Source organism: Lutjanus erythropterus, chromosome 11, assembly GCF_056507025.1.
Source record: "Lutjanus erythropterus isolate fLutEry1 chromosome 11, fLutEry1.hap2, whole genome shotgun sequence".
Taxonomy (NCBI): Eukaryota; Metazoa; Chordata; class Actinopteri; order Lutjaniformes; family Lutjanidae; genus Lutjanus; species Lutjanus erythropterus.
The window spans coordinates 36,179,926-36,192,375 of record NC_139327.1 but is presented as its reverse complement, the minus strand read 5'-3'; the positions used below and the strand labels follow the sequence as shown (position 1 = coordinate 36,192,375).

The following is a 12,450-nucleotide window of genomic DNA, read 5'->3' as shown; positions in this document are numbered from 1 at the left end:
CTTCTCTTTTTAAGTTCTTACATGATTATCCATAAGGAAATTAGGGTCAAAATATCAATGAAGGACTCTGTAAATCTATCCACTTTGTGAAACAATTCTCATGAAAGTGAAATATCCAAGAACCTGCATTTAAGGGTCCATATCCACCAGGAAAGATAGTCTCTTCTTATGATTTTTTCTCCCAGGAACAATTGTTTATGACCTCACGTCTACAAAAAACTTCCCACACGTCCTACTAGCTAAAGCTGAGGCTCTGTATGGTTATAAGGACTGAAGAGTGACAACAAAAGGTATTTTTTAATGCACTGCTGCTGTCTCACCATCTACACTGTCACAAGTCTGCAAAAAACTCTCATTTTGAAAATTTGGACGGAGCATCTACAACCGTTACCAGAGCCGGAGTGCTGCAGCATGGGACTCAGCTGCTTCAAGTCCTGGAAACATGACAGTACAGGCCGCAAAGGTAACACACACACACACACACACACACACACACAATGCATCAACATATTATCTGTTAATCCCTCCAGAACTCTGACCGTGTATGTTTGTGTGCGTTGCCCTTAAGTGACATCTGTTAAACGCTGACTCAGGATCTTTAGTCTTCTGTCTAAGGTGACATTGTGTGTGTATGTTCAGTATGTGCTTGAACATGTATGTGTCTGTGTGTGTTTGACGTGACTTTGAGGAGGACAGACAGCGAAGCATGATGGGACAGGGGGAGAAAGGAGGAAAGTGTGCTAACGAGCTCATGCACCATCTTGAGATGAAGGCAGAGAGAAAATGTGTGTGTGTTGATGGTGGCTGATAGCACAGGCGGTTAATATATATTAGACATGGCGCAGCATGTTCCCTTGTTAATTTTTGGTTCTTTGTTGAAGTTCAACTTCTGTCATAGTGTCATTTCTAAGCCCCAGTCAGATTGGATCAATATTCTAGGAGAAGGTGGGTAATATAATATGAAACTCACATTAAAAAAGACAGGGTTTACTAAAAGGACACTTACTTTCACTCACAAAGTCGTTTAGCAGCCTTGTCGATTATGCTTCTTACCTCAACCTTGGTCAGCAGCCAAGTCTAACCTAACTAATCTTTGTGCCTATCCAGCCAAACCTTAAAAGGAAAGTACCACAACTTCACTCGTCTTCAGGAATACTTCCGCATGCGTAAGAACTTTACAACTTAATTAATTAGTCCTCAGTCGGAAAACTCATTTGCCACCAAATCAACTCATACAGACAACAAACAAGGCTACAAAGCCTTTTTTGGCTCCACATGGAGCTGCACAAAGTCTGATTAACTGCCTCAAGCTGATGTCTTGTCTTGTGTCAGCATCAGTTGGACTAAAGGTTTGAAAATGAAGAAAAACTACAGATGTGGAGTTAGAGAGAGTTTGCACTGTGGGTAGTGTAGGTACCATGGAATAAAAAAAGACAGTGTCTCTAGGCCTGCTACACTGATTTTGAAAGCTTTTTAAAAATGCAATACTAAATTGGTGGAGTCTTCTAAGCATGGTGTTATACATCAGAAAAAAGTCATACTTTAAAAAGACTGGGCTCATGTCTGTAAAAAAATGTAGAGTATTACAATGACAACAGTAATTTTGAAATGTACACAAAGTATACTACAGTAGCACTGAGTCACTGTAATTGTCAGTGCTGATAGATTTGCGTCTTGGCTTGGTTATATTAACTTGAGACCTGACTTGGACAAGCCTCCTCTCAGCAGCCATGTTTGTTTGTGTGCAGGTAACAGAGACGTGTTGGCCAGCCCAGGCTCCTATTTCTTCCTGTCGAACAGCGCCGGTCAGGGTGACGAGTGGCTGAAGAGCCTCAACAAGGGAGTCTGGATCCCTTTTACAGGTACACACACACGCACACAGAGTAACACACACACACACACACACACACACACACACACACACTGTGTTTAGGTGTTTTTTCTAAAAAGTTGGTTTTCCAGTTGTGTTTTTCCCTTAATTTACATAATTCACACATGCACTCTAATATATGCTAATGCTGCTCTGTGTCTGCTGGATGTTTAAGCAGACAACTGCTATTATATGGTTATATTATGTCACAGCAGTGACAGCAGCAGGAGTTCTTGTGCCCTCTACGGAGAAAAAAATCAATATATTTATTAAATGAAAACTGTCTGAAGGTTCCTTTTTTTAGCAACATAAAAGGTCAAACACCAGTCATCTTGTTTCTGGTCGGACAAGGTGAACCTTGGCTTGACTTTGACCTGAATCTTCCTCTTTTGCAGGGGTCTTTGGTCAGCGTCTGGAGGAGACGGTGCTGTATGAGCGACGTTATGGGGTGCGTTTGGTTCCTCTGGTGGTGGAGCAGTGTGTGACCTTCATCCGTGAGCGTGGCCTGCACGAGGTGGGCTTGTTTCGCCACTCAGGACAGGCCAGTCTGGTCAAAGAGTTGCAGGAGGCTTTTGATGCAGGGGAGAGACCATCCTTCGACAGGTATGGCCCCTCTGCTTTTTACCTGTGCCGTTTTCTGATCAAGTATTTTTTTTGTGAAAAACTTTGTTCGCTGTGTGTTTTGTCTGCAGCAGCACAGACGTCCACACGGTGGCGTCACTGCTGAAGCTCTACCTCAGACAGCTGCCGGAGCCTCTGGTTCCTTACAGCCGCTACCAGGAGTTCCTACTCTGCGGTCAGAAGCTGTCGACTGATCGCACACTGGTAACTGCAGCTCTGTACACTATACACCAGTGGTTCCCAACCTTTATTCTTTGTGTGGTGAAAATTCATCTTGCTGCTGACCCCGTCCATAGCAGTGCATTACTTAGCTTGCTACAGCTTCCCTTAAATTGGGCAGATTTGGAAGTTTCAACCGGAGAGATACAACACATCTTTACTTTCAGTATTTCTTAGAGTTTTTCAAAGAGGCCTAACAAAAAGTATTTGCAAAGCCAATTATTAAAAAGATTTTGAGACCTGCATTATTCAGTACAGTTTTCTTTGTTCAAACATTCAGCAAAAGATGATGTTTGACCTGAAGTGGTCAAAAACTCCACAGGGTTGCTATTGTATAAAGCGTGACCAGCTTTTTGCACAAAATAGCATGTTAATTTTGACTTTGACTAAACATCCTTTCTTCCTTCTAACTTTGTATCTTGTCTTTTGTCCTTTTATTCTTTCTCCCATACTGGCTCACATCCTCTTATTCTTCTTCTATCAGGGTTTAGGGGAGCTGAGGAATCTACTTCGTGAGTTGCCAGTTGCAAACTTTAACCTACTCGACTTTATATGCCAGTAAGATCCCTCCTACATTGTTATTTTGACTGGCAATCTATGACCAGGCTCTCAATCACGCATTTATCCTGTATCATGAAATGTTGGATTGAAAATGTGGATGAAAATGGGTTAACGTGATGAGACTTCCTAAAGATGGGCGCAGTATTTATTTATGCTTTACATGAGTGGTGGCAATGCATTTATTGAATCAATGAATTCAATAGAGGTGTATTACAAACGCCAACATGGCACAGCTGCATCCTGCACAATCTGTTTTGTTCGCTCAAGTGAGAAATAGTAACCCACCAATAGTCTGACTAATGATAATAGAGCTTTTGTGTGTGTGTTGTTGTGTGCAGGTTTCTGAATGAAGTCCAGAGTTACTCCAGCAGTAACAAGATGAGCGGCCAGAACTTGGCCACTGTGTTTGGGCCAAACATCCTGCGAGCCAAAGCTGAAGACCCACAAAGCATCATGGGAGGTAAACATACAAATTGGCCCACCGGATCGAAGCACTGTGTTTCTGTTTCAAGACCATGGTCTGGTGGCAAACATTGACACCATCTGTGATCTCACAAGTAGGCAAGCGGTTGTGTGGGAACATGGATTATAGATCTCATTTTTCTGCAAACTTACTCTGTCACAATGATTTGAAAGATGCTGAACACATAAAAACTCTAATTTAAGTCTTTAATCTTATCAATAGAACAACAGTGTAAGCTCTACTGGGTCATGAGTAAAATTTTAAACACAATCAGTGTATTTAGGGATATTTTGAGAAAAACTTATGTTTGGAACAAACTAAGCATTTGAGGGCTAGCAGAAAAGTGGATCGTAGAATAATGTTTAGGAGTATCTTTGGTCACTTTTTCACTATTAAATTAGGGCAGCAGTCAAATAGTACTAATACATACAAAAGTATGCCCTTTATCCTCAGTGAAAAATGTCATGAGGAAAGGAAAGATGTGAAGGAGAATTAATCAAGACTTACGAAAAGACAACTGCAGTGCTAAGAGAATCTGAGTGCATAAAGCTACGTAATTATGCCACAACAGATGTGAGTCTGTCATGGGTGTGTCACAGCACACTGTCTCCCTATTGGCTTGTCAGGCTATAGGGTGGGCTTACCTAGCCACACAACGGTTGTTAGTTTAAAAGGGGTGTGCCAAACTAATTAAGGGACACAATGGAGAGCAGGTGTGGGACCCTGAAGTGAAGAAAGAGTTTGTTTGAGTGCTGCAAGGAGAGGACTGTCAAGTTTCCCCCTTTTCCATTCTGAAGTTCAGTTTTGAGTTATTGTCCGTGCGTCTAATGTCTACAAAATAAACTGTCAATGGAGCACAGATGAAAAGCAGAGACAGACCAAAAAGGTGGGCTGGCGGAGTGACGGGCGACGGAGTGACCAAAGTTTCCCACGGTTGTGTTGCTGTGACAGATTAAACTACAATGCTCAAAAGATGGAATCAGTGTTGATCATTTGTTTTCACAAACCGTTGAATTCAACACTTTAAATGTTGCTGCCACTCTCCTTTCCTTTCAAAGAAAGGATGGTCCAGTGTACCCTATGCTAAGGCAAGGAAGTGTTGAAGCACCTTTCCTTAGCATTTAGAGAAGCTTTAATTTAACTTTAGAGCTGCTCCTCCCATCTAAACTCCATCCAAACCTTCTTCCTCTGATCAAAATATACCCTTACAAACCTATGGGACACATTAAAAAGCACTATCTGTTAATGTTTTTCTAGTGAGAGAACCAATAAGGTTGTTTTTGGTGCACTATCTTAATCTCTCTGTCTGTGTCCTAGGTGCAGCACTGGTCCAGGTGCTGATGTTGGAGCTGATCAGAGAGCATGAATCTCTGTTTGCCAAAGTCCCCCCAGCCATCTCCGCCCGTCAACCTGGAGGTTCACGTGCATCACCGAGTGCTCTGAGGCAGGCTCATCTCCACCCATCACCCTGCCTCCGACAGCTGTCTCTGCCTCTAATCGCAGAGCGCTCCAGAGAGCCAGGACATCCTGCCGCAGATGCACAAAACCCCAGGTACAACAAACCTGCTCTAACAAAACTTCACCATACAAACTTCCCACAGACATTATATCTGCCATCATCTTGAAATGTCTAACCTCTCTTTTGTTGCTTTCTGTAGCTGTGTCTACTCTGCTGCCAAATCAGACTTGTCCTCTGGGCAGAAGAAACGTCTCGGCCATCGCTACACCTCCTCCCACCCAGAAAACTGCTTCTACCCCCTGCCCTCCTCCAGTCAGCCTGTTCAGCACCACTCTGGTCAAGCCAACATAGATTACCACCAGCACCGCGCTGGCCAAGCACCATCCCCTGCAGATATTCAAGCCTCTACAACCAGCCTCCAGCTACAAGACCAACTGCCAGACAGCTCCAAAACCAGGCCGATTCTCATGGGCTGGGCAAAGGCCTGGCCAGACCCTGGAAAGGCAGGCACTGGTTTCTGGAGCTCTGCTGCTGCAGAGGATGGGGGTGCAGTGCCAGAAACAGCCAGCAGAGGGAGCAGTGAGGCTCAGGAGGACAGCAACCTCTCTGCCTACGACAACCTGGACAAAGTGTCTCAGTGTCAGACGATGGAGGATGTCACTGGTGAGCATCTTGACACCAATGATCCAGGGGACCATATTGGAACTTGTGAAGAGGAGGCGGAGCTAGAGAAGGTGGTGCAGACAAGGGACTCCTCATCTTCATGGTCCTCCTGTGAGGTTATACCACTGGATGAGAGTGGTGATGCTGTGGGTGCAGTTAGTCCTGACATATCACCAAAAAGACCTAAAAGGCTACGATCAGGTCAGATAGCAGAAAAGGAAAACAGCCATAACGACAAACATGAAGACAACAACGACAATGATGATGATGAAAACGACGATGAGGATGAAGATGAAGATGATGACGACATCCACCACCCTAACTCACCAGCGTCCGGTTCTGTACTCAGTGACAGCCCTCTGAGTACAGGCAGCTCAGAGGTGTTCCTCCCCTCTGTTCCTCCAGACCCCCAGGGACCTGAGTCTCAGTCACTGCCCAGGGATGCTCACATACTCCTGGCCGAGCTGCGGCAGCAGATGGCCCAGCAGAGGGCTGAGTACCAGGCCAAGATACAGAGGTGAGAAACTGGTATGAGGAGGAACATGACATCCTTACTTTCCTCCAAATACTTTCATACAAATGAAAGGATTTGTCTTGCTTACACAACACAAACAATATATGATAAACTGATTTTTCATAAGGCATGACTTATGTATTAGCTAATATTTGTTGTATTAGCCTGTGTATGTACTTACTACACAGTATATGTGTGTGTGCTGCAGGTTAGAGCGCTGTAATGATGTCCTCGAGCGTCAGATTGCCATACTTCGGGTCAGTCTGGAGCAGCAGAAGCGTAGCCAAAGCGTTGCCGAGATCAAGATCCGTAACATGGAGCGAGCCAAAGCCGACGCCGACCTCCGAAACACCACGCTGCAGAAAGAGATGGAGCTGTTCTTCCAGATGTACGGAGAGTTCAGAAGAAGAGGAGGAGATGGAGGAAGAGGAGGAGGGAGTCTTTGAAGATGGATAGAATAAGAAAGATTGTGGAAAGTGCATGGACAGGTCAGGGGCAGATAAGACAGAAAGGTTTGTTGCGCAGAGCTTGTTGAAGGGATGAATAAACTGTGAAATAGGGAGTGAAAGAAGATGATCCAACTCCTCTGAGGTATTCATTAAGGCAGATCACAAAGACATCGAACCCTGAAGGAAAACCATCAGGGCAAGAAATTAAATGAGTTATTGTCTGATCCAGAAGACAATCTATACAAATAAGACAGTTGACAGTGTGTCATTTTAACCAGTTAGCCTCAGGCTGAGTTGGTTTCCAGAAAATGGCAAGAAGGTTTGAGGAGCAGCTTTGGATGCTGACTACCTTGTGGAGCAAATGTCTGGACTTCCCCATCATGAGGCCGTTGGATTGGTTCACTGGAGCAACTGATGGATAGTCCAAGTGTCCTCCTGCTTTATGCAAAACCAATCACCAAACCGTGTCTTTCCAGGAAGCCACAGGTTAGGTGTTAATCAGCAGCAAGTCTCCTTTGAGAAACCAAAATCCATTCTGAACTTTTCCCGAACAATCAGGATCAAGAGGAGTGCTGTGAATTACAGACCTGTCCGGACTATAAGACTTGTTGTCATGTTGATATGGAGGCTCACAATCTGGGAAACTGACGTCAAATTATTAAAGTTGGAGAGAACTGCGACTGGAGTGCCTGAGTCCAGACTTCCAGCTCCAAGTTAATCGATCTCTTGTTTCCACATAGGCTCACAAGTCAGCCTCTAAACGCTTCAATCAATAAAGACTGAGGATGGTTTCCCAGTTTTCGTTGCTAAAACTGGGTGAAAACAATGAGAGACTAAAGAAAGAAAAAAAACTTGATTGTAGAACCAATCCAAAGTCTTTAGAGCGGCAGAGGACATTGTTTCCAGTAAGGCGTGTCCCTGAAAAAAGTATGAGGGGCGTTGGTTTGTTGGTAGCTGTACTCATCAAAGTTCAAGTAGCTACTTGGCGTATAGAAATTCTCAGATGATTGGTAGGTGGTGAGATCTCTGATTGTCTGGTACCACAAGACTAGTGACAACATAACACCAGTACTGGTCTTTGCCTTCTTTGAAGCCATGTTTTGTTGTTTGGGAGTGTTTGCTGCCTCCCGTGTTTCCCACCCCTGATTTCCTGATAATCTTATTGGGTTCAAAAACACTCCAACACCAAGTGCATCACAGTTTTTTGGCTGCAACATAATCAAACATGTTCAATGTATGATGATGCACATTGATTCACCAACAACACAGCCGTTTTGGTCTTACATCTCAAAAAAGTATGAGACAAAAAAAAAAATCAGAGGTTATGTAGACTTTATCAGGCTTTAGAGAACTTAAAGGGACAGTTCACTTTTTTCCCTCTTCAGTGATATACACAGTATTTATCTGTTTATTCTCATTCCTTCTCATATTAATTTCAAGCAAAAAAAAAACAGTTTAATGTTATGTGTACATGTGAATTCATAGTAGAAAGACAAGGTGGCCTATGCGCTCTGCAAGATGACAAGTTGGCTTTGTTACAGTGTGCGGCGTGATCTCAGACACTACATTACTCTCCACAAAACTCAGCTCTAACTCACTCAAATGTCACAATAACCATCTCTGAGCACCTCTAACATGTTAGTATGTTACTACAGACATACTTTGTTCATAAACCACAACATGCCTGAGAAAGCAGTGAAATAATCACAAGAGTGTAACAAGCAACAAGTGTTTTCACTGGATTGAGGAAGTTACTGCAAATCCACCCCACTAGATAGTGGATGGAGACAGAAGCAACTGATTTCAGAATATCAGATCAAGATCACTCTTAAGATCACAGTTAAAGCTTGAACTACACAATAACAAATAACATAAATAGTGTAAAATTAACACTAACAGCATTTTAACACATTTTAAACTCTTCTTAAACATATAGGGGATTTTTTTTTACTGTTTTTATTGATTTTACATTTTTAATTAAACTTAATTCTGTTTATGAAAGTATTTATCTTTTTAACCCCATCACAATTTTTAATATTATGACAGATCATGAATTGTAACAGACCATAAATGAATTATTTATTCTTTTAACTTGACACATAGTGCTATTTATCCATCTAGATTGTTTTGGTATAGCTTATTGAGTTCTGGAGATATCGCCTGTAGAGTTTCTTGCCGTCTCTCAAATGTAAGGGAACTTGACCCATTAGCTGTATCACTGCACGAGCATTGTCCATGAGTAGATGCACGCTTCCTCCTTCAGGCTGATACTGAAATTGTATTACAGGAAATACTTGTTTTAATTCAGCAATATTATAGTTTAAGCATTTTTCATTTGAAATTCTGCAGTATTTTGATTACATGCTTCTAAATTGATTCATTTCATTTTTTAGATTAAAGGAGATTCCTCAGTGCAGCATCAGAGGGAGCCTGAGTACCACCAGTGTGCAACCTGCAGCTCCAGAGCCTCATGAGGCTTTTTTGTTCCTCTCCAGTGGTTCCCTGTCACTTTGATTAAATGGAAATAAATAATGGTTTGGGTTTTTTTTACATTTTAATTTTTACTCATTGTATAGGGCTGATAGTAAAAATGTGTAGCCTATACACTGAATGAAAAAATAAGTTTTAATATTTCACCAACTAAAGTACTTGGCTTACGTTTATGCCTCAAATTCTTGTTCTCTAAATTTTGCTGGTGGCTTTTCCTGAGTCTCAGTATCCAAAAATCACAGAGGAAATTAGAGAAAAATTGCTCTTTTAATAGTAAAGGTTGCAGACCCCTGTATTTGTACCATAGTTAGAGCATCTAAGATCTAGATGGATAAATAACACTACAGGAAAAATATGTATATTTTGATTTTGGGCTGAACTGTCCCTTTAAACAGTGTCTTCCAGAGAGAGAGGTGAACCCTGGGGTGTTGAAGATTTCCCTAAATCATCTCATCGAGGCAGCAGACAGCGTAAACTTTTCTGCAACTGCTCTAACAGTTCTTACTTGTACTTACTGGATCACAGGGAAAATACTTTCATGTTTGGAGAACCTGATTATCCATGTTTCTTTGATTTTTCACAGCTCAGGACCAAAGTCATTGGAAAGTCTGGTTGTGAAGTGAATGCAGCATCGTGACCTGTTGTCTTTGCTCTGATAAATTAGCAGGGACTTGTTGGAAATAAAAAAAAATCAAATGTATTATCAGAGCAATCTGTTTTACTTTACATAAAGATCTCTGAATTAACTGGATGTTTTCCCCTCTGGCTTCTACACTGTTTTTCACTCCTAAGATACTGACTGGATGCTGTAGTGTATGACTTGTTTTTTTTTTTTCAGGAACTGAACCGATTTGCTGTGCAGGACGCCACAGCAGAACAATGTGGACTGAAACTGCACTCTGACAGAAGCAAGGTGAAGATGTTTTTTGTTTTTACAGTTTTTGAGTGTCGGGCACCACAAAAGACTTTGAAAAACATGTACAATGAAGACACCAGAAGTCCTGTTCACTCTGCATGAAGACGCTTTTCCAACGAAACACTCGACTTTCTACCCTAACTGAAAAATAAACGTAAACTCTTTGATCCACAGATGATTTAATCAAAGATTCTTTTCTGTGTATTTGTCAGTTTTGAACATGCCTGTGTCTGTCCAGTGGGGCTGGCTGACTTTCTAAATCAGATTATCTGACGTAATTGGTAATCAGTGAGGTCTGCTGGATTACTCAGGATGAGGAGTACAGTGAGTCAGTGACTGATTTCAGATCTGTTTCTCCTCCACATTCTGTGAACTATGACTGGAGGATCAGCAGGAAGCTCCACATTTCACTGTGGAAACAGTTTGATTTTAGATAAAACCTGATTTTGTTCTTTACTTCAAACTGCCTGCTGAACTGAATCAACACAAGATGAGAGCTGAGGTCACTGGATGGTGAACTGACGCCCTCTAGAGGCTGAAATAAATTACTACAGAGAGACAGTACAGAGTATTTCTATGGCGAGAAGCAGTAACAGTGAAACTTTAACTCTTCTTTTCTGTCAGACTCCGACTGTATCAGCGTATGAAAAGACATTTCTACCAGTGTGATGGAAAAGAGATCCTCTAAGACATTTTAATTAGAAACTTTTTCCTAATAATTAATTTTGAGATACTAATGCATTATTTTAGAAAGTTTCTAATTGTTTGAGATATTAATTCATTATTTTAGAAAGTTTCTCAATATTTTGCAATACTAATTCCAGTGGTGGACAGTAGTGAAGTACATTTACTTGAGTACTGTACTTAAGTACATCTGTACTTTACTTGAGTATTTGTTTTTTTTGGAAACTTATTACTTTCACTCCACTACATTTCAAAGACAAATATTGTACTTTTGACTCCACTGCATTTCTAGGAAGGTTGCTGTTATTTTTCGATCTAATTTTATGATGTGATTTTAATACATTTACATCAGAAATTGACAACAGCTGTCCGTTTTGTTTTTTGATTGTATTTCTATGCTGAAGTTTTTATAGGTGTTTCTATAGGCTTTGTGTAGCAGAGTGGTTCTACAAGCAGTTCAGTGCATCATCAGGTGGTTTCAGAGAGTTACAAGGTTCTGTAAATGCATCGTGAAAACAACACAGCATGTACTGATATTAGAATATGTACTTTGTAATTTGTACTTTTGAATACTTAAATATTTTTAAAAGCAAGAACTCTAGTATTTTAACTCAAGTAAAATTTTGACTGAGCAACTTTCACTTGTAGTTGAGTAATATTTGACCAGGAGTATCTATACTTTGACTCAAGTACTGGGGTTGAGTACTTTGTCCACCACTGCTGAAAAGTAACAAGTAACTAAAACTGTCAGATAAATGTAGTGGAGTAAAAAGTACAATGTTTGCTTCTGAGATGTTGCAGAGTAAAGTTGCATGAAATGGGAATACTCAAGTTAAGTACAGTATCTCAAATTTGTACTTGTACTTCAATCATTTACATGTGGAGTAAGAAACAAGGTTTTGCATATTTTGATTATCATTATTATTATTATTATTTAAAATTTTAGATTTTTCAATTTACAATTACAAATTGTGCTATTATTTATTTCCTTTTTTAAACAATTGTATTTATTTATTTCTGTCACTCTTATGGTTACCCCCTTGACGAGTTTGACTGATTGAACTATGGTGTTGTTATTGTTTTTTATTTATTTATTTAGTAAGTTAGTTAGTTAGTTTGTCAAACTGTTTTAAATGTGCAACTTGTTAAAATAATAATAATAATAATGATAATAATAATAATAATAATAATAATAATAATAATTATAATAATAATAATGTATTATTTAAAAAATTGAGCCGGCTGACGTGTGGGGAAACCTTGATTTTGTAAAACTCTCGCGAGATTTGTTGTTTTTTACCGTGCACCTTGTGCAAACTAATCATGTTTCAGAAAATGACAATGCTGTGGTTAAAATATGGGTAGGTCTAGGAACAGATACGCTTGGTTAGGGTTAAGGAAAGATCTTGGTTTGGGTTAAAATGATCATTCTCGCGAGACCTTTCGCACGTCTCGGGTTCCCTTCTATCTGTGTTCTAGACACGACCTCACGTGTATCGGGTGCGTGTCTAAACTCTACTCTCGCGATAAGCGGCGAGAAC

General features: G+C 40.7%; 1 protein-coding gene across 1 annotated transcript; it reads left to right on the top strand.

Moving 5' to 3' along the window:
* Positions 1–311: 311 nt before the first annotated feature.
* Positions 312–7,606, top strand: LOC146319436 (rho GTPase-activating protein 24-like). Its single transcript, XM_084730407.1, has 9 exons — positions 312–463; positions 1,749–1,862; positions 2,266–2,473; positions 2,563–2,695; positions 3,195–3,268; positions 3,610–3,731; positions 5,052–5,286; positions 5,393–6,373; positions 6,579–7,606. The coding sequence occupies exons 1-9, from the start codon at positions 412–414 to the stop codon at positions 6,814–6,816; spliced, it is 2,157 nt and encodes a 718-aa protein (XP_084586533.1). The 5' UTR covers positions 312–411; the 3' UTR covers positions 6,817–7,606.
* Positions 7,607–12,450: the final 4,844 nt, after the last annotated feature.

Coding starts and splice junctions, on each gene's coding strand:
- LOC146319436 (XM_084730407.1), top strand. CDS start 412: ATGGGACTCAGCTGCTTCAAGTCCTGGAAACATGACAGTACAGGCCGC. Junction 2,474..2,562: donor GAGAGACCATCCTTCGACAG/GTATGGCCCCTC, acceptor TTTTGTCTGCAG/CAGCACAGACGTCCACACGG. Junction 2,696..3,194: donor TGTCGACTGATCGCACACTG/GTAACTGCAGCT, acceptor TTCTTCTATCAG/GGTTTAGGGGAGCTGAGGAA.